This window comes from Silurus aristotelis (genome assembly GCF_946808225.1).
Source record: "Silurus aristotelis genome assembly, chromosome: 13".
Classification (NCBI taxonomy): Eukaryota; Metazoa; Chordata; class Actinopteri; order Siluriformes; family Siluridae; genus Silurus; species Silurus aristotelis.
Genome location: NC_139586.1, coordinates 11,317,308 through 11,344,749, shown reverse-complemented (window position 1 = coordinate 11,344,749; position 27,442 = coordinate 11,317,308). Strand labels below are relative to the sequence as shown.

Below are 27,442 nucleotides of genomic sequence, written 5' to 3'. Positions count from 1 at the left end.
TGCTCATTAAGAGTCGACTCTCTTTTACTCAGATGATCCGACTCACAGAATTCATCTGCATTGACGATTATTTTTTATTTTTGGAAAGGCAACACAACTTTATCCGGAATAATGTGTTTGGAGGAGAGTTTGAAAGAAATGGGTTGTGATGTTGAAGGTGTTGCTGAAAGTCTCGCGATGTTTCAACGAGATCGTGACTGTACTGTATAAGACGCGACGGAAGCGACACCTAGTGGCGTGGACTGAAGTGTTCGTCGGGTCAGGGTGAAGAACTTGAAGCGGTCGTGGGGGATGCTCATCTCAAACCATCTTTCATCCTGACCGAGGAACTCAGCGCGCATCGGACTCTCACTGACATCAGATTTTTATTGCCAGACGAAGAGTTTACTGCGGCGCGCGCGCTTCCGGAAACTTATTTTTATAATTTAAATGTTTTTCATTTTTTTTTTTTCATGTGCGCAATGCCTGCAGGCGCACTTCGGTTCTGCTTCTGACAGTTTTATTGTACGATTATAGTAAAAGTATTTCAGGTTATAAGTGTGATGTAAAAGGAAAAAAAGAAAGAAAAGAAAACGCTGCATTGTGGATGAAGATGAAGATGAGGATAAGAAATGAGGTTTTATCCGGAGCAGCTCAGACGCAGAGGCTTGTCCTAAATCAACTCCGGTTCCTGGCGGACGAATGAAGCGGATCTGCGCATCTTCCAGAAAAGCAAGGTGCGGTTCTGAAGTGGGGAGAGAGATAGACAGAGAGATAGACAGACAGAGAGAAAGAGAGACAGAGAGAGAGAGAGAACGCATGCATTCATCCACAATTCATTCCACATCACAGCGAGTCATCATGTCGCATTCAATTAATCCAACATGGTCATTTTTATCGCGCAGGATTTCAATGATGATGATGATGATGATGATGGTAATGATATCATTAAGTGATGAAGGTAATGGTGATGAGGATGTCGGATGAAGTCGCAGCGCTGTCGTGTTCGTGTTTTCTTCTTCAGCACTTCTCTTTCCATTTCTTTTCTTCCATCTTAACATTTAACAATCTGGCGATCAGAAAATATGAGTCTGAGGTGCTGAAGAAATCAAATCACATCAGATAAGATCGGATCGGATCGGATCGGATCGGATCATGTGTCAGGAAAAGACGCGGTTTTATTGGCTGTGGTCGGGATTTTTTTGGGGGGAAAGGAAACTGCGCAGTTCGCGTGGAAGTGGAATTCATTGTGCGACTTAATTTATTTATTTATATAAATATTTTTTTACCCTTCGTATCGGAAATTCTAAGAAATATTCAAAATTATATTTATTGCATGTAAAACACTTCCAGATGTGTTGTTCCAGATGTTAGACTGGGATAATAGCCGAACTATAATTAGATGTATTTTTTAGTGCGCGGTTCTCAGATTAGTAAAATGACAACACGAATAAACAAATATCTTCATTATTATTATTATTATTATTATTATTATTATTATTATTATTATTATTATTATTATTATTATTATTATTATTCCTCCTGTAGTGTGACATTCAGAGAGAGATGACATTTTTTGCTTTCGGATATAAACAGCCGTGTGTTTATTCTCTTAATAATCTTGAAAAACCTCTCGATTTGCACTGAGAAAGAACAAAAAGCCTTTTAATATTAAAAGCACAAACTTTTAAGAGTTTAGAGTAAGATTTGTAGGATGTGTCTTTCATGGGTTTTTAAATTAGAGTATAAACATATTGACTATTTGATAGTTCATACAGCAGTTACATTTATTGGATTTCAGCATGATGTCACATCCGGTTATTGCTTCGTCACCTGAAATACTTTGGGAGTAACCTAGAGCTCAACTGAAGAGCTGAAATCCGCTTTTCTCTGAGGGTGAAGAGGATCTTTATTTATTATTAATTTCTTTTTATTTAACATATTTCGAACATCAGTGATCCTTAAATTGTTTTAAAGCTACTATATCATCCCATTAGCCAATAATGTCAATCATTCACATAAACTTTGACTAGCACATGAAAAATACATCTTTTTGAATAGTACATGAATTTAGAGATTATATACTTTTCAGGTGGGAGTCTGGTTGGGAGGGGTTTATTTTGAAGTGGCAACCACCATACCATTCTCCTTGGATGCATCTTGTTTCATAATCTGCTGGGTTTATTTATTTATTTATATATATATTTATTTGAATTCATTCATTAATTACTATGGTATGTTAAAGCAGGCAGCGGTGCTGTGGAATAGATGTGTTGTGTTGTACTATGTAACCCAACCTCGATGTACTTATTGCGCTAATTAGGTTACTTTTTAAGTTATCTACTTAAAAAGTAAAACACTTTCCCTGAAATGTCTTTTTGAGTGCTACATACCATGCATACCCTAATTTCTAAATCTAGTGCCTGGGATGAATTGTAATTACCCAATTTGGATGCCATTGCACTCTCCAGAACAAATCATGACTATTTTGCTTAAGCTGTAAATGGAGCATAACTAAAGCTACTCGGCTGACATCATCGATTTGCTTTAAGGCGAATTCCACAAGAATTAGAAAGAAGGACAAAAACCCTGTCCACTATTCAGAAACTTTTCATTTGATCATATTTATTTAGTAATTTCTACATCATTGTATCAGTAGAAAAACAATGTCTTGGTTTCCAAACATCATTAATCTGTTGTCAGTCCCTTATCCTGGTAGTGGTGGAGGTGGAGTCTATCTTGGAAATGCTGTATGTGATGAAGAAATACGGCACTGACATGACACCATTTAATCTTGGGGTACACTTGAGTCACAATTGCACCTACTGTGATGTTTTATTGAAAGATGGGAGGAAACTAGAGAATACAGAGAAACCCTGCACAGACACTTCAGACAGACAGGAGCCAGAGCTAAGGAATCGTGAGAGATGTGAATTTTCCATATTAGGTGAAATAAAGTGAGCAGGTCCCCTGGTGGTCTAGTGGTTAAGATGCAGCGCTCCCACCGCTGCGACCCGGGTTCGATTCCCGGTCAGGGAACCATCCCCAGCCACTCTTAGTGTCGGCCCCAAGCCCGGATAAATTGGAGAGGGTTGCGTTAGGAAGGGCATCCAGCGTAAAACATGTGCCCAATCAAACGTGCGGAGGATCCGCTGTGGCGACCCCTAACGGGAGAAGCCGAAAAGAAAGTTTTTTTAGGTGAAATAAAGTGAGCTGTAATGTAACAAAGCAGAGTATTAGACTCAGAACAGACGCTTTTGTGGTTCTTCTGAAGAACCAGGTGAGGAGCATGCAGCAGCAAACTTAAAGTTGATTTCTTTACAAAATTGTCAAACAGAAAACATTAGAAGCAACATCTCAGTTGTTCTTAAAATGGAAATTGTATATCTGCATCTTGGAGGCCTCCTGCTGTGGACATGAAATGTAATTTATTGCACTGTGAGAGAAAGGATGGAAAAGAACACGTGTATCACTGAGACTCTATGGCTGGGATTTGAGAGATGAAGCCATAACTACAGCCAGTTGAAGATAAAATGTGATGAGCGGTTTGGAAATATAGGATTACAATCTGCTCAGGATAATTCAGACATTCCCTGATCCTGATCTCATAACCACAACGCTAATGGATGTTAACTGAGGTGTGCTTCCTGGGGAGAACTCTCCTCTTGAGTTTCTATTAATGCGTCTCCTCTAGAGAGAACCGTGATCACTCGGGCTGCAGAGAACCCGGCCCCCAATTCACTTAGAGGAGGAGTCGAGAGAGAGAGAGAGAGAGAGAGAGAGAGAGAGAGAGAGAGAGAGAGAGAGAGAGAGAGAGAGAGAGAAAGATTCTAAAAGCCAAGAGACTGAGAGAGAGATTTAGATAGAGGCACAGAGAGAGAGAGAGAGAGAGAGAGAGAGAGAGAGAGAGACAGACAGACAGACAGACAGACAGACAGACAGACAGACAGACAGACAGACAGACAGACAGACAGACAGAGAGAGAGAGAGAGACAGAGACTGATCAAGAAAAAAGAGAACGAGACTAGGAAACAGAAAAAGAGACAGATAGAATGAGAAAGAGAGACAGTAGGCGCAAAGTAATGAGAAAGGGAGAAGCTCATAGCTGTGAGATAGAGAGAGAGAGAGAGAGAGAGAGAGAGAGAGAGAGAGAGAGAGAGAGAGAGAGAGAGAGAGAGAGATTAAAAAAAGACTAAGACAGCTCTTTGGTTTTAAAAGCTAAATGTAAGTGCATGAAAAGCATTGTTGAATTGTCTCCCTGTCTGTCCCCCTGTCTGTTTTCCTGTCTATCTCCCTGTCTGTTTCCCTGTCTGTCTCCCTGTCTGTCTCTCTGTCTATCTCCCTGTCTGTTTCCCTGTCTGTTTTCCTGTCTATTTCCCTGTCTGTCTCCCTGTCTCTCTCCCTGTCTGTCTCCCTGTCTGTTTCCCTGTCTATCTCCTTGTCTGTTTCCCTGTCTGGTTTCCTGTCTATCTTCCTGTCTGTTTTCCTGTCTATCAACCTGTCTGTCTCCCTGTCTGTCTCCCTGTCTGTTTCTCTGTCTATCTCCTTGTCTGTTTCCCTGTCTGGTTTCCTGTCTATCTTCCTGTCTGTTTCCCTGTCTGTCTCCCTGTCTGTCTCCCTGTCTGTCTTCCTGTCTATTTCCCTGCCTGTCTCCCTGTCTATCCCTCTGTCGGTTTTTCTGTCTATCTCCCTGTATGTCTCCCTGTCTATCTCCCTGTATGTCTCCCTGTCTATCTCCCTGTCTGTCTCCCTGTCTGTCTGCCCAAAGCACAGTGAGCTTGATCGAGTGCCTGTGACAGCTAATTGTGTTTTTTAAAGTGGGTCTGCGAGTACACAACAGGGAATCGGCTGGTTGTAAGCTCCCCTGCGCCGCTCTGAGGATGAGAGATGTGTCAGATTTGTAGGTCAGGCTGCAGGGGTTGTTGTCAGGCAGACTCGCAACACTACACATGGCTTTCTACTGAAGCTTTCATACTAAGCTGATGTGTAAAAATTTATTTCAGCTTGTTTATTTCACACAGTCATGACCTAACATTGCTCCTTACAAGACCTCCTCTTACACCATCTTGTCTTTTTTTTATATCACCCTACCATCATCCTCCTTTTGCCTCTATCATCCTCTGTCACCCAACATGAGAATGCTATTCAGGGTTCATAAAGGGTAGTTAAGGGTGTATTGCATTCCATCAGTCTTCGTTATTCTCTTCAGCCCTCATTGACCACTATCACGCTCAGTCATCGTCCATCAACCTCTATCAGCTTCTGTCAGTCTACTCCCGCTTCCATCAGCCTCCATCCACCACCATTAGCCTCTACTGTACTCCATCAGTATTCTCCATCAGCCTCCATTGTCTTCCACCAGCCTCCTTTACCCTCAATATCTTCATTAGAAATTATTTAGCCTCTATTGTTCTTCTTTAGCCTCCATCAGCTTCAACATCCTCATCAGCGTCATTCAGGATTCATTGTCCTTCACCAGCTCCATTATCAATCATTATTCTCTACGATCATCCATCAGACTTTGTTGTCCTCCATCCATTGTCTTCCACTAGCCTCCACGAATCTCATCATCCTCATCAGCATCACTCAGCTTCAATTTTTCCTCTTCATCCTCCACCAGGCTCCGTCATCCACAATCAGCCTCCATCAACCTTTATTAGTCTCCACCAATCATCCATCATCAGTGTCTGTCATTCTCCATTAGCCTCCATCATCCTATCCAAACTCAATAATCTTCATCATTGCTTTCTCGCACTAAAACTGAATCAAGATTAAATCATTAAGTTTTGTGCTTTCAAGAGCGATGCCTCGTGTCATGTGATCTTTTTGCCTTGTGAAAACTGGAGGTTAACCCTGATTCCCCTCATCTCACGGTCTGGAGGGACGTGTCCTTATCTTAGCCTCATCCAGGGATATTGTGGTGGAAGCTGGCAGGATTGGCTCACATAAACCACACACACACACACACACACACACACACACACACACACACACACACACACACACACACACACACACACACACACACACACACACACAATGTACTGTCCTCTCATGTGCGCCATATGCGGCAATAAATCGTTGTAGGTCACTCCACACGTCTCCTCTTTCCATTTTGGGAAAAGAGAGCTTCCGGGGAAATTTCGCCCTAGAAAAGAAATAATTATCAACTCTCTCCAATTCACATTTATTATTAACACACTCAGTTAAGAGGAGCATCGGAGAGAGATAAAGAGAGAGAGAGAGAGAGAGAGAGAGAGAGAGAGAGAGAGAGAGAAATGGAGGCAGAAAGAGATGAAAAGATAACTAGAAAGAGATAAAAGACAGACTATATATATATAGAGAGAGAGAGAGAGAGAGAGAGAGAGAGAAAGCGAGAGAGAGAGAGAGAGAGAAAGAAAGAGAGAGAGAAAGCGAGAGAGTGAGAGAGAGAGAGAGAGAGCGAGAGAGAGAGAAAGCGAGAGAGAGAGAGAGAGAGAGAAAGCGAGAGAGAGAGAGAGAGAAAGCGAGAGAGAGAGAGAGAGAAAGAGAGAGAGTGAGAGAGAAAGAGAGAGAGAGAGAAAGCGAGAGAGAGAGAGAGAGAAAGAGAGAGAGAAAGCGAGAGAGTGAGAGAGAGAGAGAGAGAGAGAGAGAGAGAGAGAGAGAGAGAGAGAGAAGGCCATGTACATTACTGGTAGAGCTGTCTTGCTGCACTCGGAACCTGAGCGAAACAGAAAGAGAGACACAGACAGTTATCCCTGAGAGTTAAATTGTCCTGCGTCCTGTTTCAGGTACAGCTGTCTCACTGCACCAGAGTTTTTGGGCGTGATCTTGTCACACTGGAGGCGTCTCACAGCACGCCGCAATCATGGAGAAGGTAAGACACTTTAGCGCTGGCGTCCATCCGAGGACGTTTTTGCATGTGTTTGTGTTTTCCAAAACAAAAAGCAAGGTGTGTTGTCCTATTGTGTCGTTTCCTCAGATACACAAATGGACCTATTTATAACAATGCGCCTGGTTTTTCTGAATTCTCTATAACAGAAGCTCTGAGGGTACTGCGGGTTTGAATTCATACACTCGTTCTAATAAATGAGCGTTTCTATAGTAACATATTGTTCACAGAGACGTGTACAGCACACACTCATTTTATTATTACAGACGCTTGTGTAACTTTAATGGATGAGGCAGAGGTAAAGCTGTAACTTTTTTCTGACATCTTCAGGACAAAGGAGTTCACTTTTTTTTTTTAGGTAACCTGTGTAACAAGCTGAAGTTGGAGAGAGAATAAAGAGAGACTTGTGGGAGTGCTTATAGTTGCTATAACATGTGTGACAACAGGAACTAACAGAAACTAACTTTTTAAAGAAAATGTAACTATAAAAGGATAAGCAAACAACGCAGTTGGGAAAGGATTTTGAGAAATTAGAATAATGAAAACTATGGAACGGAGACATTGACTCACATCACTGTGTTGTTGTAATACTTAAATCCATATGAAAAATATTAGCATGCATTAGTTTAACACATTATTTGCATGTAGCGTCAAAATGTAAAAATAATGTTCAGGTAAAAGAAAGTGAAAACTTCCTCACACGCCCTCTTTACATATTGGGCTCCGCCCACCTGAGCTCTTGTATTTGGCAAATTCAGAAAATGAAAACCTCATACAGCGTTCATTTCAGCAGTGATTTAATCGCTCTGTAGTAGTGTAGTAAATATTACATTTCTGTTTATTTATTTGATCCTGTAATGGATTTAAATTTGGCAGTAAAAACAGAGCTCTGTAAAAAAAAAAAAAAAGGCATCATCTCTCCTGAGATGCTGAATTTTTAAACTCTTGTTCCAGGAATAACTTCAATGTGTGCACTGTTCCACTTCTCGTCCTCTGTGTTTGTCCTTTCAGTGCTGTTCCGAATGTCCGGAGCCACGAGTGGCCCAGAGTTTATGCACCTTCTGCAACAAGTGGCTGTGTTTCCAATGTACAGATCTGCACCAGCACGAGAGAACTTTAGCAGCTCCACCACCTGAGTCGCGGCACCACCCGAGCTCCAGTAGTCCCACAGTGCCATCAGAATCAGGCACGTTTCTCTGTTCCTTTAGTTTCCTGTTATTGATATTTTCCTGTATCCGCTTCATCCGTAGAGCAAATATCATTCAGAGAATTACGTTCACATTTATATAAAGCTGCAATGATATGCACAACTAGATGTTTTGTACATACTGGAGAAACTCCTAGCCAAAGCTAGCATGATAAACTAAATATATAACTTAATAGCCTTCTATATGGCTTAAAGATTTAAGAATTATTGGGAATTGTTAACTGGAAAAATGAGCACAGTTGCAGATTCACACATTCAGATATTGTTTAGAGATTACAAAGATGTTGTAATCATGTGACTTGAATTAAACAAAATAATGATAACAGATAATCATTTTAATGATACAGTTGTACTGTAACAACCGGTCCATTATTTTATACTGTTATACTTTTATATACACTCCAATGTGTCAATTAGTGTTAATAGCACCCCTCTGTCATGTTTTTATCTTTTATATACAATTGAAAGATATGTATATGGCAATATATCATTAATGGTTTTTAAGAATCTTTAAGATACAAATCTTTCTTACTCTCCCATTTGAATTTTTTTGGCTTCACCATCTGAAGGGGTGAGATAAGTGGTAGCTTGGTGGTTAAGATGGTGGACTTCTGATAGGAAGGTCATGAGTTGAACTCCCAGCACAGCCAAGCTGCTACTGCTCAGAAGAAGCTCTTTACCTCAACTGCTTAGTTGTATATAAATAATGGCCTTATCTTCTCTCCTTTAAAGCATAGGAAAACATGAGTGTACAACTTTAGACTAATATTAGATCTACTAAGTTTTAATGAATTTCCTGACCAGCTTCTTACGGCACAAATAATGACTGCTTATGAAGTTAAAATATCAGCCTGTTCTAGCATTTCCTAAGGAAAAAATGTCTAATTTACACTATATGGGCAAAAGTATTGGGACATCTGACTTTATCAGCCATATGTGCTTTTTCCCCGAACTGTTACCAAAGCCTGAGGCCCACAATTGTATTGTCCTTGGATGCGGTAGCATTAGCTTTTCTCTTCATGGTTTACATTGGTCTGAGTGGATGATCTTTAGTAGCCCTTTATAGAGCACTGTCCTCAACCCTGTTGAACACCTTTGGAATGAATTGGTACATTGATTGCACCGCAGGCCTCGTCATCTAACATCAGTCTCTGACTTTACTAACACCCTCATGGCTGAATGAGCACAAATCACCACAAGCATGGTTGACAAAATGGACTAAATTTGACATAATTTAAATTGTTAAGTTGTTTTTTGCAGCACTCAAACACACAAAACAGTCATATCTTTTGAACGAATCCCATATTTTGCCAAGTTTGCAGGTGAGGTCAGATACAGCAAGGAGGAGATTCAGCTTTTAAAGCTCGGAAGATTTTGAGTTTTAAATCACACAAATCTTTTAAAACCTCAACACCTGCTTCAATAAATTTAATATTCTCCTCGATAAATTTTAAAGAGAAATCAAATACAATAAATGTAACGAAAAGGCCAAGGATGAAGGATCTGATGTAGCTGAAGAGACCAACAGCTGAGATGGTAGAAGATAGCAACAAGGCAACAAGGCTCAGGAAATCCCCTTTGGATTTGGATGGCCGTATTGTAGATTCTGCAAACATGCTTCAGAGATCTTGGGTCTTTGTCTTTGAGTTCCGTTTCTGATGTGTTTTTTACATTTTTAATGGTTTAATATCAAGTCTGTAGGAGGTTCTGAGTTATTTTTGGAACCCAAACCCGATTGATCTGAACTAAAGTTGGTCTTCATGATGCTCTGTGCTTAGGTATGTTCTCTAACTCTGACACAGTATTCATTTTGAGATCATGTGACACGTCCGTTACTTCATTCTCAACTCTGTTCCACTCATTATGAGCTTTTTCTACTTCTGCACCAAAGTTCATTTAGGAGGGAGGAATACTTATACACAAACAACTTTTTATGTTTTCTTGACACTGAATTGGGAAAACTATTTATTTTCTTCTTTGTTACAAGTCATTTTGTGCATATTTACCTGAATGAAAGCCATTTTTTATTTTAAACTGTAACACTACAAATGAGGAAAGAGTTTAAGGGGTGTGATTCTTATGCACATCAGTGTTGGATAAGCATGTGATGACCAGGGCTTTATGATTTTATTCCTGTCCTTTTTTAAATCGCTTCTTCCTCCTCTCAGTGCAGAGCTGAACACCATGTACCCAATGTTCCGTTTATCTTTAAAACCTGTAATTAATGATCTGCAGTTATGTGACATGTTTTAGGCACATGGTGGTGTTTTTTCCCCCATTTTTTGTATTTTTATCTGACCCACTTTCAGAAAGCGTTTCTGTTTCAGCAAAAAAGGCAGGAAGTTGGACTGATCCGATGTCCTGAGTGTCCGATCTCCATCTTTATTTATAGCGATCGAAAATCTGCAGTGGAGAGGAGTTTGTGTTGTGTTTGGCCTGGTGTGTTCAGGTGCTGAGAGAAGAAAAGAAGAAGAAAAGGGTGTGCACGTTGTGTGTGTGTGCATGTGTGTGTGTGCGTGTGTGAAAATGAGAGAGAGAGAGAGAGAGAGAGATAGAGAGAGAGAGAGAGAGAGAGAGAGAGAATAGCAGCAGCTGAAGGTGAGAAAGTGCAGCTCTGATATACAGGATGTGGTCAGTAGCAAAGCTCTGAGGCTGATGTTTCTTGTCGCTGATGAAGTGTTTGGTCTCTCTCTCTCTCTCTCTCTCTCTCTCTCTCTCTCTCTCTCTCTCTCTCTCTCTCTCTGTTTCTGTCTCTTTCTGTGTGTGTGAACTTGCATCTCCCCACTCCATACTGAGAGGTTCATGAATGTTAGCCTGCTAGCCACCAATGAAAGGTGGCAGCTTTTGTAGCTTCGAACTGTCACGTTGTGTGTGTGTGTGTGTGTGTGTGTGTGTGTGTATGTATATATATATATAAATATATATATATATATATATATATATATATATATATATATATATATATATATATATATATATATATATATATATATATGTGTGTGTGTGTGTGTGTGTGTGTGTGTGTATGTGCGTGTTTGTGCGTGCGTGTGTGTGTGCGTGTGTGTGTGAGGTTCTTGTTGTATCTCAAGTCAATTCCGGTCAAGAGAGAATCGTTCAGCATCGCACCCATGTTTATTCGACTCTTGATCCTAGATGGCACATGCCTGCAACTTATTTTCTTATTCAAATATTTTGCTGACGCTCTCTCTCTCTTGCTGTCTTTCTCTCCTTCATTCTTTTTTCCTCTCACTACATCCCTCTGTCTTCTTTTTAACTCTCTCTGCTTCTCTTTAGTCTCGCATTCACTAAAAAAAATACATGACTATGATTTTGTTTCCCAGAATTTATCTGGATTTTGCTTTGCTATCTACAGTACACATTAATTTGAATTTTAACTGTATTTATTGATGTCTGATCCACAGTCTTTAGGTGGTTCCTAGTTGTTTTGTTGACAAACTGCAGACATATTTACAGGCCTCCAATGATGCTGTATTTCCCTTCAATTTCCCTTTTTGCTGCTGAGTATGGTTTCACATAAATAGTCTAATGATTCATGAGGTAACTGTTGAAGGTTAAACTCACAAACCGTGACTTTAAATTATATAAACAGTCTGCTACAATGGCTTAGGCCTGCAATTGTCACGAATAGTTTTGCATCCAAGCATCCATCAGTGAACATTTGATAAACTTAACAATGATTTATTGTCACCGGGTTAATGCTGAGTTCCCTACTGAGTCTGGTTCCTCTCAAGCATGGAGTTTTTGCTTGCCATTGTCATAGCTGGCTCACCCATTAGGTAAAAACTTATAGGGATTCATTTATAAATGTAAAATCTATATTTGTAATTTATTTATTTGTGCAAATTTGATTTGGGACAATGTCCATTGTTAGAAGCACTATACAAATTAAATTAAATTGAGCTGCAATTTTTCATGAAAGAAAATAAATAAATCTAAGTTTAGATCTCACTGAACGTCTGGTGAACATTATTATATCTAACATTAGATCCATTAGTAATATCAACAAGTTGTTTAGTGATTATACTTCATAAATGTCCTTGTTGCTATGGAAATGCTTCTGTTTTTTTTTTATACAGCTTGGTTTAATGTTACTCGTTTAAGATCTAGCTCTAGTCCTTTCAGTCTTTCTGTGAAGCTGTACATGTGACAGGATCTATGGCTCAATGTGAACGCTTAACTCTAGAATTATTGGCACCCCCACATAAAGTTATTAGATATGGTTATGGTTAAAGATAAACACCACTTGCATTACAGCATTTGAGGTCTTTTATCTGAATGTGTTACTTCCTAAGTGGTGCAAAGCTGGTTTCAAAACATTTGCAGCACCCCTCCATATAATGTTGATTATTTAGCCTACCACAAAAGAGTCACTTCCCGTGATGTTTTAGAAGATTAGAGATGCAGGTAGCAGATCTCAGACCTTCCTCCATACACAACCGTTTATTCTCTTTGATATTTTCATCTCTGTGTCACACCACAGGATGTTTGAATCCAGAGCCTGAGATAGTCCCAGTATAGTATTTTATATTAATAAGTGCAAACATACAATCAATCTTTTGATTTAATGTCCCAAAGCTATTTCTTTCTGTCGATCTGAATGAAAATTAATTATTGAAATCTCAATAGATCATCCATTTATAACAAAGGCTTAACCTCCTGGCAGAAGTTATTTGGATTTGGAGTTTTGCAGAATTTATGCTGATCTTTGCAAGAGCTGCAAAACTCCTCCAAAGCTTTTTTTTTACACTAGAAAATATTTAGATTTTTTTAAATTCATTTATTATTTTGCACCAAACATGTTCATGGTTTTGATGGGCAAACAAATTAGATTTCTGTTTTGTTTGACCTAAATAAATATGCTTGTTTCTACATTGAGGTTTAGTAAAGTTTTGTTTTGTGTATTTTCTATTTATACCTGACTTATCCATGTTGAATATGTGATGTGAATGTTTTGTGTTTTGTGAATTTTAGACTAGGCTGTATGTGACTATGTAAGTGTCACTGGCTTTAATAAGCCTCCTCACACATTCTGACACAGTTGGAGCATTTCGAAGAGCATGTCATCTCATTATCCTGTCTCCTGTTGCCTTGTGTGTCCTAGGTTTGGCTTGTTGTGGCCACGCAGTTGTCATGTGTCCACTCCATAAACAGGAGCTTCTGGAGCTCTTCTGTGAGACGTGTGACCTTCTGGCCTGTAGCATCTGCCACCTGTCTTCACACAAGGACCATCGGTGAGCTCGGAGGACACAAACACTTGGACACAAAGTCAGAAAATGACAGTGTCTGTGAAACAAAACACAATCTAAACACACACACACACACACACACACACACACACACACACACACACACACGGTAATGTTAAAGTTTGTATTGTAAAGGTTTTCATCATCCAGGTCATCTTAAAATATCTTGGAAGACATTTTTAAGGATGATGCTTTATTTGTGAAGTAACTCTGGAATGTCTGTGGTCTAAAATCCTCTAACATCACGTGTAACATGTGCAGTTAAATTTACTGCATAATCAATTCAACTGAACAGGATGACTGAACATCTGCACAGCTTCACTGACCAAAAAATGAACTAACCAGAACCAGACCAGAATTCCTTCAAGACATTTTGTAATAAAAGTTGAAATTATGTTTTCTTGTTTTTCTTAAACTTCAGCCTGGTCCACGTTGGCAAGGCTTTACAGGATCAGCGGTGGCTCCTGGAGAACCTGATGGCTCGAGTGGAGGAGAAACGATCGGCTGTGGAGAACACCGCCAAGCAGATACAGGGCAGGTGAGAATCAGGATGGTGTCTGAGTTTTAAAACACCAGCAGAGACGAGCATAATCTCAATATTTTTACACAAAGTGACTGATGTCTGGGTTTGTTATGGGCAAGTGAGATTTATTTTTTATTTTTAAGACTCAGTTCGTAGGTGCACTAATCATCCATTGAGTAGAGTGGAGCTGAGAAAAACACAGGTTGCGTTGAGTGGAGAAAAATAGAATGGAGTGAAGTGGAGTAAAATGGAGTTGAGTTGTGTTGAGTGAAGTAGAATGAAGTAGGGTGGAGTAGAAAGCAGTTAAGTTGAGTAAAGTAGAATAGAGTGGAGTGAAGTAGAATAGAGTTGAGTTGTTTTGAGTGTAAATTAGTAGAGTGGAGTAAAATGGAGCTGAGTGAAGTAGAATGCAGTTGGGTGGAGTAGAATGGAGTGGAGTGGAGTAGAGTGGAGTGGAGTGGAGTTGTGTTGAGTGGAATAGAATGAGTGAAGGGGAGTAGAATGGAGTTGAGTTGTGTTGAGTGGAGTAGAATAGATTGGAGTGGAGTAGAATAGAGTTGAGTTGTGGTGAGTAGAGTGGAGTGGAGTTGAGTGAAGTAGAATGAAGTTGATCTGCATTGAGTTGAGTGGAGTGGAATTGAATGAAGTTGAGCTGTATTAAGTGGAGTGGAGTGGAGTGAAGTGGTTGTAAAATGGAGTTGAGCTGTATCGAGTGGAGTAGAATGGAGTTGTGTTGAGTGGAGTAGAAAGGAGTTGAGTTGAGTGAAGTTGGGTTAAGTGATGTGAAGAGGAGTTTAATTGAGTTAGTCAAGTTATTGTAAATTTGTTTTGTTTAGTGTAGTGGAGTTGGTTAAATTGAGTTGGTTGAGTTAAATTAGGGGAGTTGAGTGGAGTAGAGTTGGGTGGAGTTGAGTTGAGTTGAGTTGAGTGGAGTTGAGTGGAGTTGAGTGGAGTGGAGTTGAGTTGAGTTGCGTGAAGTTGGGTTAAGTGATGTGAAGAGGAGTTTAATTGAGTTAGTCGAGTTATTGTAAATTTGTTTTGTTTAGTGCAGTGGAGTTGGTTACATTGAGTTGGTTGAGTTAAATTAGGGGAGTTGAGTGGAGTTGAGTGGAGTGGAGTGAAGTGGAGTGGAGTGGAGTGAAGTGTACACTTCTAAATAGAGGGACTGTACATAAAAAATATTAAGCCTGTTTAAGGTTTAAGATGTGTGATGAGCATTTTTGGTCATGTGTGTAGTATCGTCGTCAGAAGGAAAGTCATACATGAAAAAGTGGCAGTGCAAGTGTACGTATGTGCAGTGATATAAAATGCAAACTCAGTAGACTTGTACAGTAAGTTATTAACTCCTTATATGCAGTTGGGTGGAGTAGAATGGAATGGAGTGGAGTAGAGTGGAGTGGAGTTGTGTTGAGTGGAATAGAATGAGTGAAGGAGAGTAGAATGGAGTTGAGTTGTGTTGAGTGGAGTAGAATAGATTGGCGTGGAGTAGAATAGAGTTGAGTTGTGGTGAGTAGAGTGGAGTGGAGTTGAGTGAAGTAGAATGAAGTTGATCTGCATTGAGTTGAGTGGAGTGGAATTGAATGGAGTTGAGCTGTATTAAGTGGAGTGGAGTGTAGTGAAGTGGTTGTAAAATGGAGTTGAGCTGTATCGAGTGGAGTAGAATGGAGTTGTGTTGAGTGGAGTAGAAAGGAGTTGAATTGAGTGAAGTTGGGTTAAGTGATGTGAAGAGGAGTTTAATTGAGTTAGTCGAGTTATTGTAAATTTGTTTTATTTAGTGCAGTGGAGTTGGTTACATTGAGTTGGTTGAGTTAAATTAGGGGAGTTGAGTGGAGTAGAGTTGGGTGGAGTTGAGTTGAGTGGAGTGGAGTTGAGTGGAGTGGAGTGGAGTGGAGTGAAGTTTACACTTCTAAATAGAGGGACTGTACATAAAAAATATTAAGCCTGTTTAAGGTTTAAGATGTGTGATGAGCATTTTTGGTCATCGTCGTCAGAAGGAAAGTCATACATGAAAAAGTGGCAGTGCAAGTGTACGTATGTGCAGTGATATAAAATGCAAACTAAGTAGACTTGTACAGTAAGTTATTAACTCATTATAAAGTCAGAGAGCAATTAACAGCAGTGGGATTAAGCTGGAAATCTTCTTCTTGGCAGTGATTCACACTCTAGTCATCACTAAATAAAGTCTCCAATTTCTCCTGGAATTGAAGTTGTCTCTGTACTCTGTGCTTTGGATGATAATAATAACACCACCAACACATTTAACTAACATCTCTCCTTCCTCCGCTGGATCTGTACATTTTTCTCCTGTGTTTTATTTCACAGACTTCACAGTGTAAAGATCACACAGAGGAAGGCAGAGAACCAGATTAAAATGGCTAAAATGATCATGATGAACGAGCTGAACAAACGGGCCAACCTATTAATAGAGCAACTGGAGGTAATTACTTTCTCCTCCTTTTTCTTCTCCTTTGTCTTCTTTGTCCTTACCAAACACTGCCACTGCCCGAGTATGTAACTGAAGCGTGCAGAACATCGTGGCACTGCTGTTTAATGTTGCATGAAAGCAGATGTGTGTTCAGAGACTATTTTGGACTTTGATTACATGTATTTACTGCTTATGCAGAGTATCTCCAGCGGTTTCAAGCAGCATCTGGAGGACCAGCTACAGGGGGCGATAGAGCTGTGTAGTCAGCTGGAGCATGTGCAGAACTTCATCACCTGGGCGGTGGCGCATCACCGGAGGAACCCCCTACTGTTCAGCAAAGAACTGGTATGCTTGCCAAATATGAGGAATATTGGGAATTTGGGGATACCCGTGTAACATGAGGACAAAATGAGGACGATTTTCGACACCCAAAATTAAAACCACTTTACATCTTTCATATTGTCTTTTTGCCTTTAAATAGGTAAAAATTGTCAGAGGTGAATATTGTCCTAAATGAATACAAAATCACACAGCTGCATTGCATTTCATTGTGCTGATTTTATTTCTATTTACTGGAAATTCATTTTGATTAGTAACACACACTAAATGTTCCTCACTAAAAAGCGAAATCTTTATTCTATTGCTTGGTTTCTTCAGTGACATTTTTTTTAACTTTAAGAATTGTTAAAAAAACTAAATTAAATAATAACGGTTTCCTTGTTGCTTTGCGATTCACTTTCACCATGTTGCACTCATGTTACACTGAAATTCCATCATTACATTCCTATACTACATTTAGAGAGTGTGGTTTTTGTGTCCCTTTATACTTTGTCATTTATTTTTGTGCCATTACATTCTTAATTTATGAGACATTTTCATATATATTAATAAAAAAAAGAAACAAAATCAATTAAATAAAGGATTGATGTTTTTTCCAATGGGGAGTAGTATACCCACAATATTTATTCTAGCTAAGCAATATAAGAGCGATGTGGTGAAGGCTTTGCTTTTCAATGTGAGGTGTTGTTCTCGTCACCTATGATTTGTACCGCTTTGTACATCCAACGCTGACACCCCCCAAGGTGTGATTTCTTTCCTGTCTGACATGAGCGTGAAAAGGGAGGATTAAGAATTTGTGTATTAAGCAGATGAATTGATAATTTGTCAGATTGTAAATTCTCAATATTTATTAAAAATGTTTAATTTTGATGCTGCTTTGTTCCACATGTTAATTCTGCTTTTCTTTTTTTACATAACTGTGAAGTTTGATCCGCGAATTGTGATTTGTCTTCAGATTGCTCTTCAGATGCAGCAGCTCCTAGAGCCGCTGATTCATTCCGAAACATGGGCACCTCTGAAAATAAAGTTCAACTGGGATGCCAGCTTCTGGACCAAACAGATCTCCACTCTGGGTGAGCAAACGGTCATGAATTATTACACCATATAGACAGAATTGTTGGGACACCTGACTTTTTTAAGCCATATGTCGTTCTTCCCCAATCTGTTACCACAAAGTTAGAGGCAGACAATTGCATAGGATGTCTCTGGATGTGGTAGAAATATTTTTTTTTTTATTACATTTTCTATTCAATTGAACAAGGAGACACAAACCTCCATGAGCTCCATGAAGAAATGTTTTGCATGGATTTCAGTGGAATATTTGAGTGATCTGCTATAGAGCTCTGACCTCAACCTTATTGAACACCTTTGAGATGAATTGGATGCTTCACCCCAGGCATCCTCACTCTACCTTATTTCCTGAATTTACTAATGCTCTTGCATCTGAATGAGCACAAATCTCTGCAATCCTACTTTAGAATCTTGGGAAACATCTTTCGCAGGAGAGTGAAGGGTATCAAAACAGCAAATGGAGACTACATGTCGAATGGGATGTTCAATGTGCACAGGTGTCCACAAACTTTTGTTCATATAGTGTATTTATAGTCTATAGTTGTGAAGTGGTAGCTTAGAGGTTAAGATGTTTGACCTCTGATCAAAAGGCCGTGAGCTGCGACTGTTGGTTTCATGAGCAAAGCCCTCAACTCTCACATGCACACCTGCACCCACACAAAATGTGGGTTGAGCGGGATAAGGGTGCAATGTAATTCTGATTAATTGCAATTAAATGTGAATAAGCATTCCCTGAAAGCATCACAGACACTTGGACTTTTCTTTATGATTACATCTCTAATTTGTTTTGTTTTTGTGCTTTAACGTGTAGGTCAGCTCAGTGTTGAGGGAGGAAGTCGCTCGTACACGGAGGCTATGGCCCGGCCCAGTATCCTGAGACCTCAGCCTGTTCCGTGTGTGTCCGTCCCGTCTCTGTGTTATCCACTTCAAGAGACAGACTGCAGCTATCAGTCCTTCTGTCAGCACCAGCTTTGCTGCCTACACTGCAGACTGTCTCCCTCTGTTCCACTAGAGAAGTACGTACTTCCACTGGACAAATATTCGGTACCGCACACTCAGGAACCCAGCTGCAGTTCTCCTCTGAACCTGCAGAGGCGCTGGAACTCTCACACTACAACCCAAGTGCACCTGTCCCAGAATTCCACGCTTCCTGAATCAGTGCTTTCGGATCCAGACTTGGTGAAGCATTCCACTGCGAGCAGTTGTCAGACCCAGAGCAGCCAAGAACGTCCTGCAGATCAGATGTTTCCAGAAAAACAGCTTGAAAATCTTGCAGACGTGGAGAGCAGCGAGGAGCGTCTCTCAGCGCACACAGATGAAGATGTGGTAAGTAGTTTGACTGGTCAGAGATGTGCATGTGTGCATTGAGCCCTGCAACGCCTCCACCACTAACCGCAGCCTCCATCCACCCCCGGGTTTGTCTTTTTTCTTTTCTCTGCAAAGCTCACCCCTAAACCACACGGCTAAACATCTTCATGCCACAGACTCACAGCAGCTTCGTTCACACTCTCATACCAGTTGATGGTTGAGAGAGACTCTCTCTCTCTCTCTCTCTCTCTCTCTCTCTCTCTCTCTCTCTCTCTCTCTCTCTCTCTCTCTCTCTCTCTCTCTCTCTTTCTCTATTATTCACCTATAACACAAAGTTTTAGAGTGACAGGATGAGTGGACAGCAGCAATCATGTACCATATTAGGAGAATGAAAGAGGGTAAGAGAGTGAGTGAGAAACTAACACACACAGAGACATTTAGAGAGTAAGAAAGAGAGCAAGAGAGAGAGAAAGAGAGAGGGGGGGATATAGAGGGAGGGGTATAGAGAGAGAGAGAAAGAGGGATAGAGAGGGGGGTAGAGAGAGAGAGAAGGAGGGATGGGGGGACTGAATGAATGTTTACGATGCATGTTTATTTGATGAATTTGCATTGTGACAGAACCACTGCTAACAAATGTCAACTTGCTGTCTTTATATCAAACACACACACACACACACACACACACACACACACACACACACACACGCACACACACGCACACACAAAAATGTGTGAACATAAACTAACATCTCCGTACCTGCAACCTAAAAAAAAAAGCTACATAAAGACAGATATGTCAGTGAAAGTAACTGTCAAAATAATTGTGAAGCTTAGTAAAAACATACCACTTAGAATTCTGAAGAGGATTTACTGTACATGTGACCTTTTTGAAATAACATGCAGTTTGTTTATTTATTGGTTTGGTTGTTTGTTTATTATCGCTGCAGATTTCAAGAAATCAGACTCTTGGACTTTATATTTCATTTATTTTATTTTTTTCGTTCAGCTCAGCAGCGTTTTGTGACCTCCTACCTACTCTTCTCACACACACACACACACACACACACACACACACACACACACACACACACGCGCACACACACATATATACATGCATTCACACACGCCCGCACTCTACATGGTCTGATTTGTTCCATCGTCTCATACAAAGAATTTTAATCTGCAGTAATTATCCAGGGGAGAGACCTAAAGAAAGATATTAATAAATAAAGAGAACGAAGGAAAGAGGAGGAGTTCTGTCAAGAACACAACCTAAACTCTGACATTTAGTCAGTGGCGGAGAAACATGTGGTAGCTGGAGTATTTCTGGAAACATCTTTCATGAGTGAAGAGATTAATACAGAACAGCAGAGTCTGTAAATAATCCCCTCGTCAGCGGGACACGTCTTCCTCACGTCTTTCGTACATGTGAGATGTTTGCCTTCGTCGTTGCTCGTCTGCTTCTTCACATATTGCTGTTGCTATGACTCTTGCTGTGATGTTTAGCTGTGATCGTACCTCAGCTTAGCACTGTTGACGAGTGTGACTTTTCTTTACAGAGAAACCTCGACCCATCCGACATGCTGGTGCAGGACGGAGGATGTGGAATGAATGCAGAGAGCCCAGAGAGCAGAACCGGTGTGTGCACCATCTCAGCAGAACCGGGATCATCAGGCAGTGCTGCATACCAACCACCTTCTCCTGGGGCTAATCAGAGTGGAGAAACATCGGCCGAGGAGCAGGAACACACGGCACAGCGGGTAAAGACCAACCGGGATTTACAGCATTACAACAACACACTTTACTGGTGTAGTGGAAAGGTTTGGATATAATAATACCAATAATGATAATAATAATGCCATTATGCAATATATACAAAAATGTCTATTATTATTTGTAGCATTTATTAAAAAAAAAAAAAAAGAGAATGGTGTCATATTTACACACACAACAGAAATAGAAAATAGAAATGAGAAAATACACGTAATAAGTGGAGTTAATACAGCTGTACATTTCCATTTATAATCTTAGTATTCATTAACTTGTTTTTTTATTTGCTGTTTGATTAGTGTTCATTATTTACCATTAATGTAAACAATTCTAATGAGTTAATGAGTTTTTTGTTACATATTTTTAGATCAATAGTTTATATTAATATGAAGTTTATATTTTCTAATTATTTCAATTTTCAAATATTTGGTCATAGAATCATGCTAGCCCATCATCCTCCTGAACTTATTTTATAAAATAATATTTTATGCTTAAATACTATATTACATCAAACATATTGTAAATATTTTTGGAATAATGTCTTTTTTATACAAATATGAATCATATATTTGAGCATTTATAAATTTTTTTTTATTATAATAATTATTATTATAATTGTTATAAAATTTAGTGTTGAGGGATTTCTCTACATTTCAGTCTCAGCTTTATTTTTGCCATATACTGTTTCCTTATCATCATCTGCTTTGTGTTTATTTTAAATAAATATTCTCAATTCTTGCGCTTTCCTAATACAGAGTTTTAAACACATATACGTTTTTGCTTTTGTGAGAGTGAATCATTGTCCGATTTGAACTTTAAAACGTTTTTTCGTGGCCTCGGTGTTTGTCTAGCTGTTGATTCAAACTGAAACTTCCTGATTTGTGGTCTTCGTGCTTGTAGCCTCTGCAGCATGGTGACAGAAGGGTTTGTTCTTTGCATGTTAGTCAAATATTCTTGTTCTTTGTGCCAAAGCTGGAATGCACAAGTCCTACTGAAAGAATTCTACAAAATGTAACTATTCGGCTCCATCCAGACAGCCGTGATGGTTCTTCTCAGACGGTCTACAAGACAGAACCAGGTATGGAACGATACATTTTTCCTACATTATCTTATAATGCATTTAGATCAAGAAAAATGTTTAAAAGCATCAGTTATGATCTGCATTAGATCTGACCGAGATTCAGTATTGAAGTGGAATTCTTTTTCAGATAACATCTATGCATATTCCTATGAAAATACCAGCTGTACATTGCCGACTAACAGCATGTCAAGAAAAGTTAAGGACACCAGGTAAAACTTTGTAGAACTTTCTAGGATGATTCTACTTCCTTCCATAAGCAGCTCTAACTGTTACGTTTTTCTATAACAGCAAAAAAGCTCCTGAAGCTTCCAAGGTTCCAGTTGTGTGTCTGGAACGTCTGAAGATCCTGGTGTCAAGACGTCCACCACAGGGACACCACAGCACGGCTCCTGCAGCTGACTCCAGACTAAAGTGTGAAGGGATCGTGACCCACGAGCAGGACAGGGAACTTAGTGCTGAGGTAAGATCCACTACAAGTACCAGATGTAGTGCAAAAGTTATTTCAGTTTCAAAATTCAACCTCGATGTTGATTTCTGTGCTTTTATTAAAGGAGGAAGTCTGTGAAAATCCAGAACAGAGATTAGAGGTGGATCAGATACCAAGTGAGCCACCAGAGCTGATAGAACATCTATCATGCAGCACATCAACAGTGGATTCAGAGTCATCATTAAAGGAGCTCTGGAACCAAAGCAAGACACTTTTATCCCCTAGTATTGCACCAATTCAATCCAGCATTTTGGAACACTCCTTAGAACCAGAACCTGAACATGCTTTAGAACCCAATACATCTAAACCCAGATCAATGCCAGTGTCCGAGCCGCAGCCTGAATCCAGAGCGGAAGCTGAAATCGGATCAGATGCAGAACTGGAATCAGAAATTCATGCCGAATCAAATCCAAGTACTACACCTAACCCACACATTGGATCGGAATCAGAATTAGATCTGGAATCTGAGCAGGTTCAGGAACACTCTGGAGAGTCTGAGCAGGAGCTGGAATTAGATCCGGACTCCACTGCTGAAGTAACTCTAAACCTGGAACGGGAGTGTGAATGGCAGGCAGAGCATGTCAGTGTAGACACAAATGTGCAGGAGGAGGTGGGCGTGGTCCAGCCGGAGTGTGTGGAGGTGGAGAGTGAGGACTTCTGTGCCGTTTGCTCCATCGGAGGTGAGCTGCTGTGCTGCGACCGCTGCCCCAAGGTCTTCCACCTGACCTGCCATGTACCCTCTCTCCTCAGTTTTCCCACGTAAGAGCACTTTCAGCCTCACCTCTCTGAACCTTTCAACGGCTTGCATAAAGCTGAGCACATGTTTTCTCCTCTCGTTCCTGCAGGGGTGACTGGGTGTGCACTCTGTGCAGAGACGTGCAGCGGCCTGAGGTCGAGTACGACTGTGAGGAATCTCGGATGCCCCCCCACACTCGGCCATCTGCACTGTCACCATGTGACCTCAGGGTAAGACGGCAGATGCTAAACGACATCTGCCCTGAATGTTATCTATTTTTGAAGCGAAAATGAGGAAGAAGTGTTATAAGCTATAATTGTAACTTGTTTTTATATTTCAAATCATACTTTAAACTTTTATAGCTACATTTAATGTTCATGAAACAAGTTAGTTCCTAAACTTACTTACTTTATGACAGCTATAACACTCGTTTTCTCACCACTGTCTTTGTTCTCTCTGTACAAGTTAGACAAAAAAACCCACAACTTACATTTTTTGTTTATTTCTTTTAATACTTACTTTGACTGATACTGATTGCTGACACTGGAGACTTCTTTCAAAATGCTACATATGCATCTTTTTATAAAGAAACTACAGTATATTTACAGACAGTCAGTGCTAACTTCATACTCTGTTGCTATAGAAACTATAATGAGCACATCAACATATGCCACTACTATCAGAGCTACTAAACGATCACAATCCAGCACTCAGCAGTTAAGTGGTGTAATGTAATACAGGCATCGTAATGAGTTAATAATATGTGTGTTTACAGAAATGTGAAAAGCTCACGCTGTTAATTTACAGCAACATCCTGAGCGCTCCGTTCCACGAACCCGTCAGCCCTCTGGTAGGTTTAAAAGCTTTCTTTTTTTTTGTTGTTCTTTTATTCTAGAAGAATAAAGCATAAACAGTTCTCATTTCTCATTGTATATTTCTATCCAAGGCTCGTCATTATTATCAAATCATCAAGAGGCCTATGGACTTGTCTGTTATCCGGAGCAGACTGAACAGAAGTAGCTCGGCTCACTACAGCTCCGTTGCGGAGTTTGTGTCTGACGTTTTGCTGATGTTTAAAAACTGTGCCAAGTTTAACTACGTGAGTAAATCACACATTAAATTAAAGTCAAATTGTATTTGTCAGGTACCCGACAGCGCATAACACGACACTCTAAAAAACATAAAACAGAACGGATACAAACTACAGTGGTAAATGGAATAGACAACTTACCATCGAATCAAATAGAATTGCAATCGAAATTCAATTGAATTTGCAGAGCTGACCGGTGGGTGCACCTTTTACATTCAGGAGGATAGAAACAGTCTGACTTTATTGCACATAGGAAATGAGAGTGTGGCTGTAGTAGCTTGTTGCAGTAATTGTGAAAAGGAAAAGAGATGAGAATGCAGAAAAGAAATACAATAATAATGTGTGTTAGGAGCAGTTGAGATGGCAACCCCACCCCTCTGGTGACATCTTGGATTATTGTATTGCTATTTTATTTATTCAGTCCTCATGCTTTTGTGTAAGAAAGGTGTTTGCATTCTGGTTCTGCTGCTCTTTCATTTCCTGTGTGACAATAACACACTAAAAATAAAACACTGCTTGTCCTCACTTCACTGTGTAGAGTTTTTAACTCATCTTTGCTTCATCTGTGTCTCACTGCACCTTTACTGCAATGCAATATAATAATAATTATAAAGCTAAAGTACTTTGAGATAGATAGATAGATAGATAGATAGATAGATAGATAGATAGATAGATAGATAGATAGATAGATAGATAGATAGATAGATAGATAGATAGATAGATGGATGGATGGATGGATGGATGGATTGATAGATTGATAGTAAAAATAATTTCTGATTGAAACCTTATTAGCTCTTTTTTTGTGTGTTTTGAAGTCATTTTGGAGCAAAAGAACCGATGTAATTAATAATGTTTTATTTTTTAAAAGTGAAGGTCGTTGTAAACACAAAAAGCTTCAAACAGTTTGTTGATGACTTCCAAAATCAATCATATTTCCTGTCATAATAAAAAAGCTCTCACAGGTGTTTTAGGGACTTTATTATGAGGGACAATAAAGAAAGGAGATGCATTTGAATTTGGGCCAAAATAGCTGACTGCATCTGAGCATTATGAGTATTCTCCCCCATTTCAGATGAATTCACTCTCTCTCTCTGTCGGTCTATTGGTCTCTCTGTCTCTCTCTTTGTCTCTCTGACTGACCTGTCTGCTTCTTCTCTTCCTCTTCAGCCGGATTCAGAAGTGGCTCAGGCCGGCCGAAGTCTTCAGACCTTCTTCTTTTCAAAGCTCAGCGAGGTTTTTCCCGAGCTTAGCTGTCCTGCTCCTGATGACGACTCGGAGAGCGATGATTATGAAGAGCCCGAGTGTGCGATGGCCATGCCGTTCTCCTGGCCTGAAAGGAGAGAGCAGAGCCACAGGAAGAGAAAGAGGAGGCGCTCATTTAGCTGGAAGAGACCTCACTATTAACCTCCAGTTCTGTGATGGACTTCTACACCATGCCACATAACTATTTTTTTCCTTCTTCTGTAATTTTTTGTAATCCTGTGTATCACGGTGTTCTATATGTACACAGCTGGAGGTTTTTGAAACTGATGGTTTATGCTGCAATGTTCTTCACTGGGACGGACTGTATGTCATAAATTCTCTTTGGAAGGGTTTTGATATCTCACAGGTTGCTGGCGACTGCTGTTTAGCGGATGTAGACGAGCAATGATACCGTAATATACAGCATATTTATTATAGAGAATGTGATATTGTATGGTTTTCTATGCTTTATACGGTCCAATATAACAAGCGTGTAGTTTTTTTCTACTGTAGTGACCTATTAGACCTGTAGAGGGAGCGGTTTATATAGCCTTAAGCCCAACAGCCGTTCACATTGGACAGATTCGTGTTGAATTAATTTTCCTCTGGCGTTTTTTCCATCAAAATATTCCTCCTATTCTGGAGAGGAATGAATTCTGATTGGACGTTGCTAGGTAACTCGTTTTAAATATGTATCGCTTAAATGTTCACTTAGTAATGATTCTGAAATATTTAAGTAATGGATTATTTCTCAGGTAGAAGCGAAGGAGGAGTGTGGATATAATACTCATGTACAGGGTAGAAATAAAAATCTCTTCATAAAAATAAAAATAATAATGATAATAATAATGATAATAATAGTGTAGAATTAGTTTGTTTCATTTATTTTTTAATCTAATGTAATTCATTAGAATTAGCTTATTATTTTGCATTCTTGATGTAAAATCATTTAAAACTTTATATAAAACTGACATCATAAGTGTCTACATTTATTTTGCAGTACTTAAAAAAAAATACTATTATTATTCTCTTTTTTATTTGCTTTTAATCTGTACAGATTGTATAAATAGTTCATGGTGAATCGGCGACTGCCAAATTATTTTCAGATAGGACATGTTTTTGGCTCAATTTCCAACCTGAGTGGGAATAATCTCACGCTCACAATTAATATAAATCAGATCACTCTGGTAGTCTTGACCACTTTGTCATTTTGTCATTGTGCCCTAAACACTATCCATAAGCACTGAAGATTTTGTTTAATCACATAAACTGCATGTTCACACAGTGATGAGATCACGATCCAGTTCCTGCTTTTTTTTTATTTTTTATGATAAGTATAGAATCTAATGAGCAGCTGCACTGACTTTCCTATTAAATGTTATGAAACTTGCTTTAACACTGACCTCTTACCTTGTTTTTCCACTTGAATAGTTCTAGTTGTTTTGTACACATCAAATAATCTGAAAATGATTTTCTTGCAAGGAAGCGATCATGTATGTTTTTGATACATTAGAAGACACAGGTAAGGAAAATAACAAAAATGAGCCTCACAATGAACTCGCTCTCTATTTCTCTCTCTCTCTCTTTTGTTTTTACACCATCTTGACTTAATATTAAAACAGTTAAAAAAAAAAAACCTCAGTCAGATTTGGTGTCCATCCAGAACTCTTTTTCCACTAATCATAATTATTCTTTCATCCAGCTGAGCTGAGGCAAACACCATTAAATCTCAGCAATGTATTTGAAATTCTAAATTTGAGATCCTAAAATAAAGAAAAGAAAACATAATTTATGTAAAAGAGAAACTGCCTCTTCGAATTACAGCCAGCGAAAACACACTCAACACACACTCGGTTGCTAAGCACTTGTCGCATACAATAACAATGAAATATATATTTTAAATCCTGAATGTTTGTGTTGTAATTGAAGCTTCCACAGTGAAAGAATGGAAGTTTTTCAGGCAGTGATGTGAGTGAGCTGCTTTACAGACCAATAAATCTGAATCCGTTCTTCACTTTGGCTTTAAACCATAATGATAGAAGCATT

At 39.4% G+C, this 27,442-nt stretch overlaps 1 protein-coding gene across 1 annotated transcript; it reads left to right on the top strand.

Annotated features, from left to right (window-relative positions):
• The first annotated feature begins 168 nt into the window (after positions 1 to 168).
• On the top strand, positions 169 to 26,792 carry trim66 (tripartite motif containing 66). The gene is made up of 18 exons (XM_083558447.1): positions 169 to 716; positions 6,750 to 6,835; positions 7,862 to 8,036; positions 13,180 to 13,309; positions 13,746 to 13,862; positions 16,170 to 16,284; positions 16,471 to 16,617; positions 17,567 to 17,684; positions 18,494 to 19,008; positions 20,550 to 20,750; positions 21,733 to 21,838; positions 21,969 to 22,050; positions 22,130 to 22,301; positions 22,393 to 23,087; positions 23,174 to 23,294; positions 23,840 to 23,914; positions 24,011 to 24,163; positions 25,322 to 26,792. Exons 2-18 carry the CDS (start codon positions 6,827 to 6,829, stop codon positions 25,556 to 25,558), a joined length of 3,168 nt encoding a protein of 1,055 aa, XP_083414573.1. The 5' UTR covers positions 169 to 716; positions 6,750 to 6,826; the 3' UTR covers positions 25,559 to 26,792.
• The last annotated feature ends 650 nt before the right edge of the window (positions 26,793 to 27,442 follow it).

Coding starts and splice junctions, on each gene's coding strand:
- trim66 (XM_083558447.1), top strand. Junction 17,685..18,493: donor CAAACAGATCTCCACTCTGG/GTGAGCAAACGG, acceptor TTTAACGTGTAG/GTCAGCTCAGTGTTGAGGGA. Junction 19,009..20,549: donor CGCACACAGATGAAGATGTG/GTAAGTAGTTTG, acceptor TTTTCTTTACAG/AGAAACCTCGACCCATCCGA.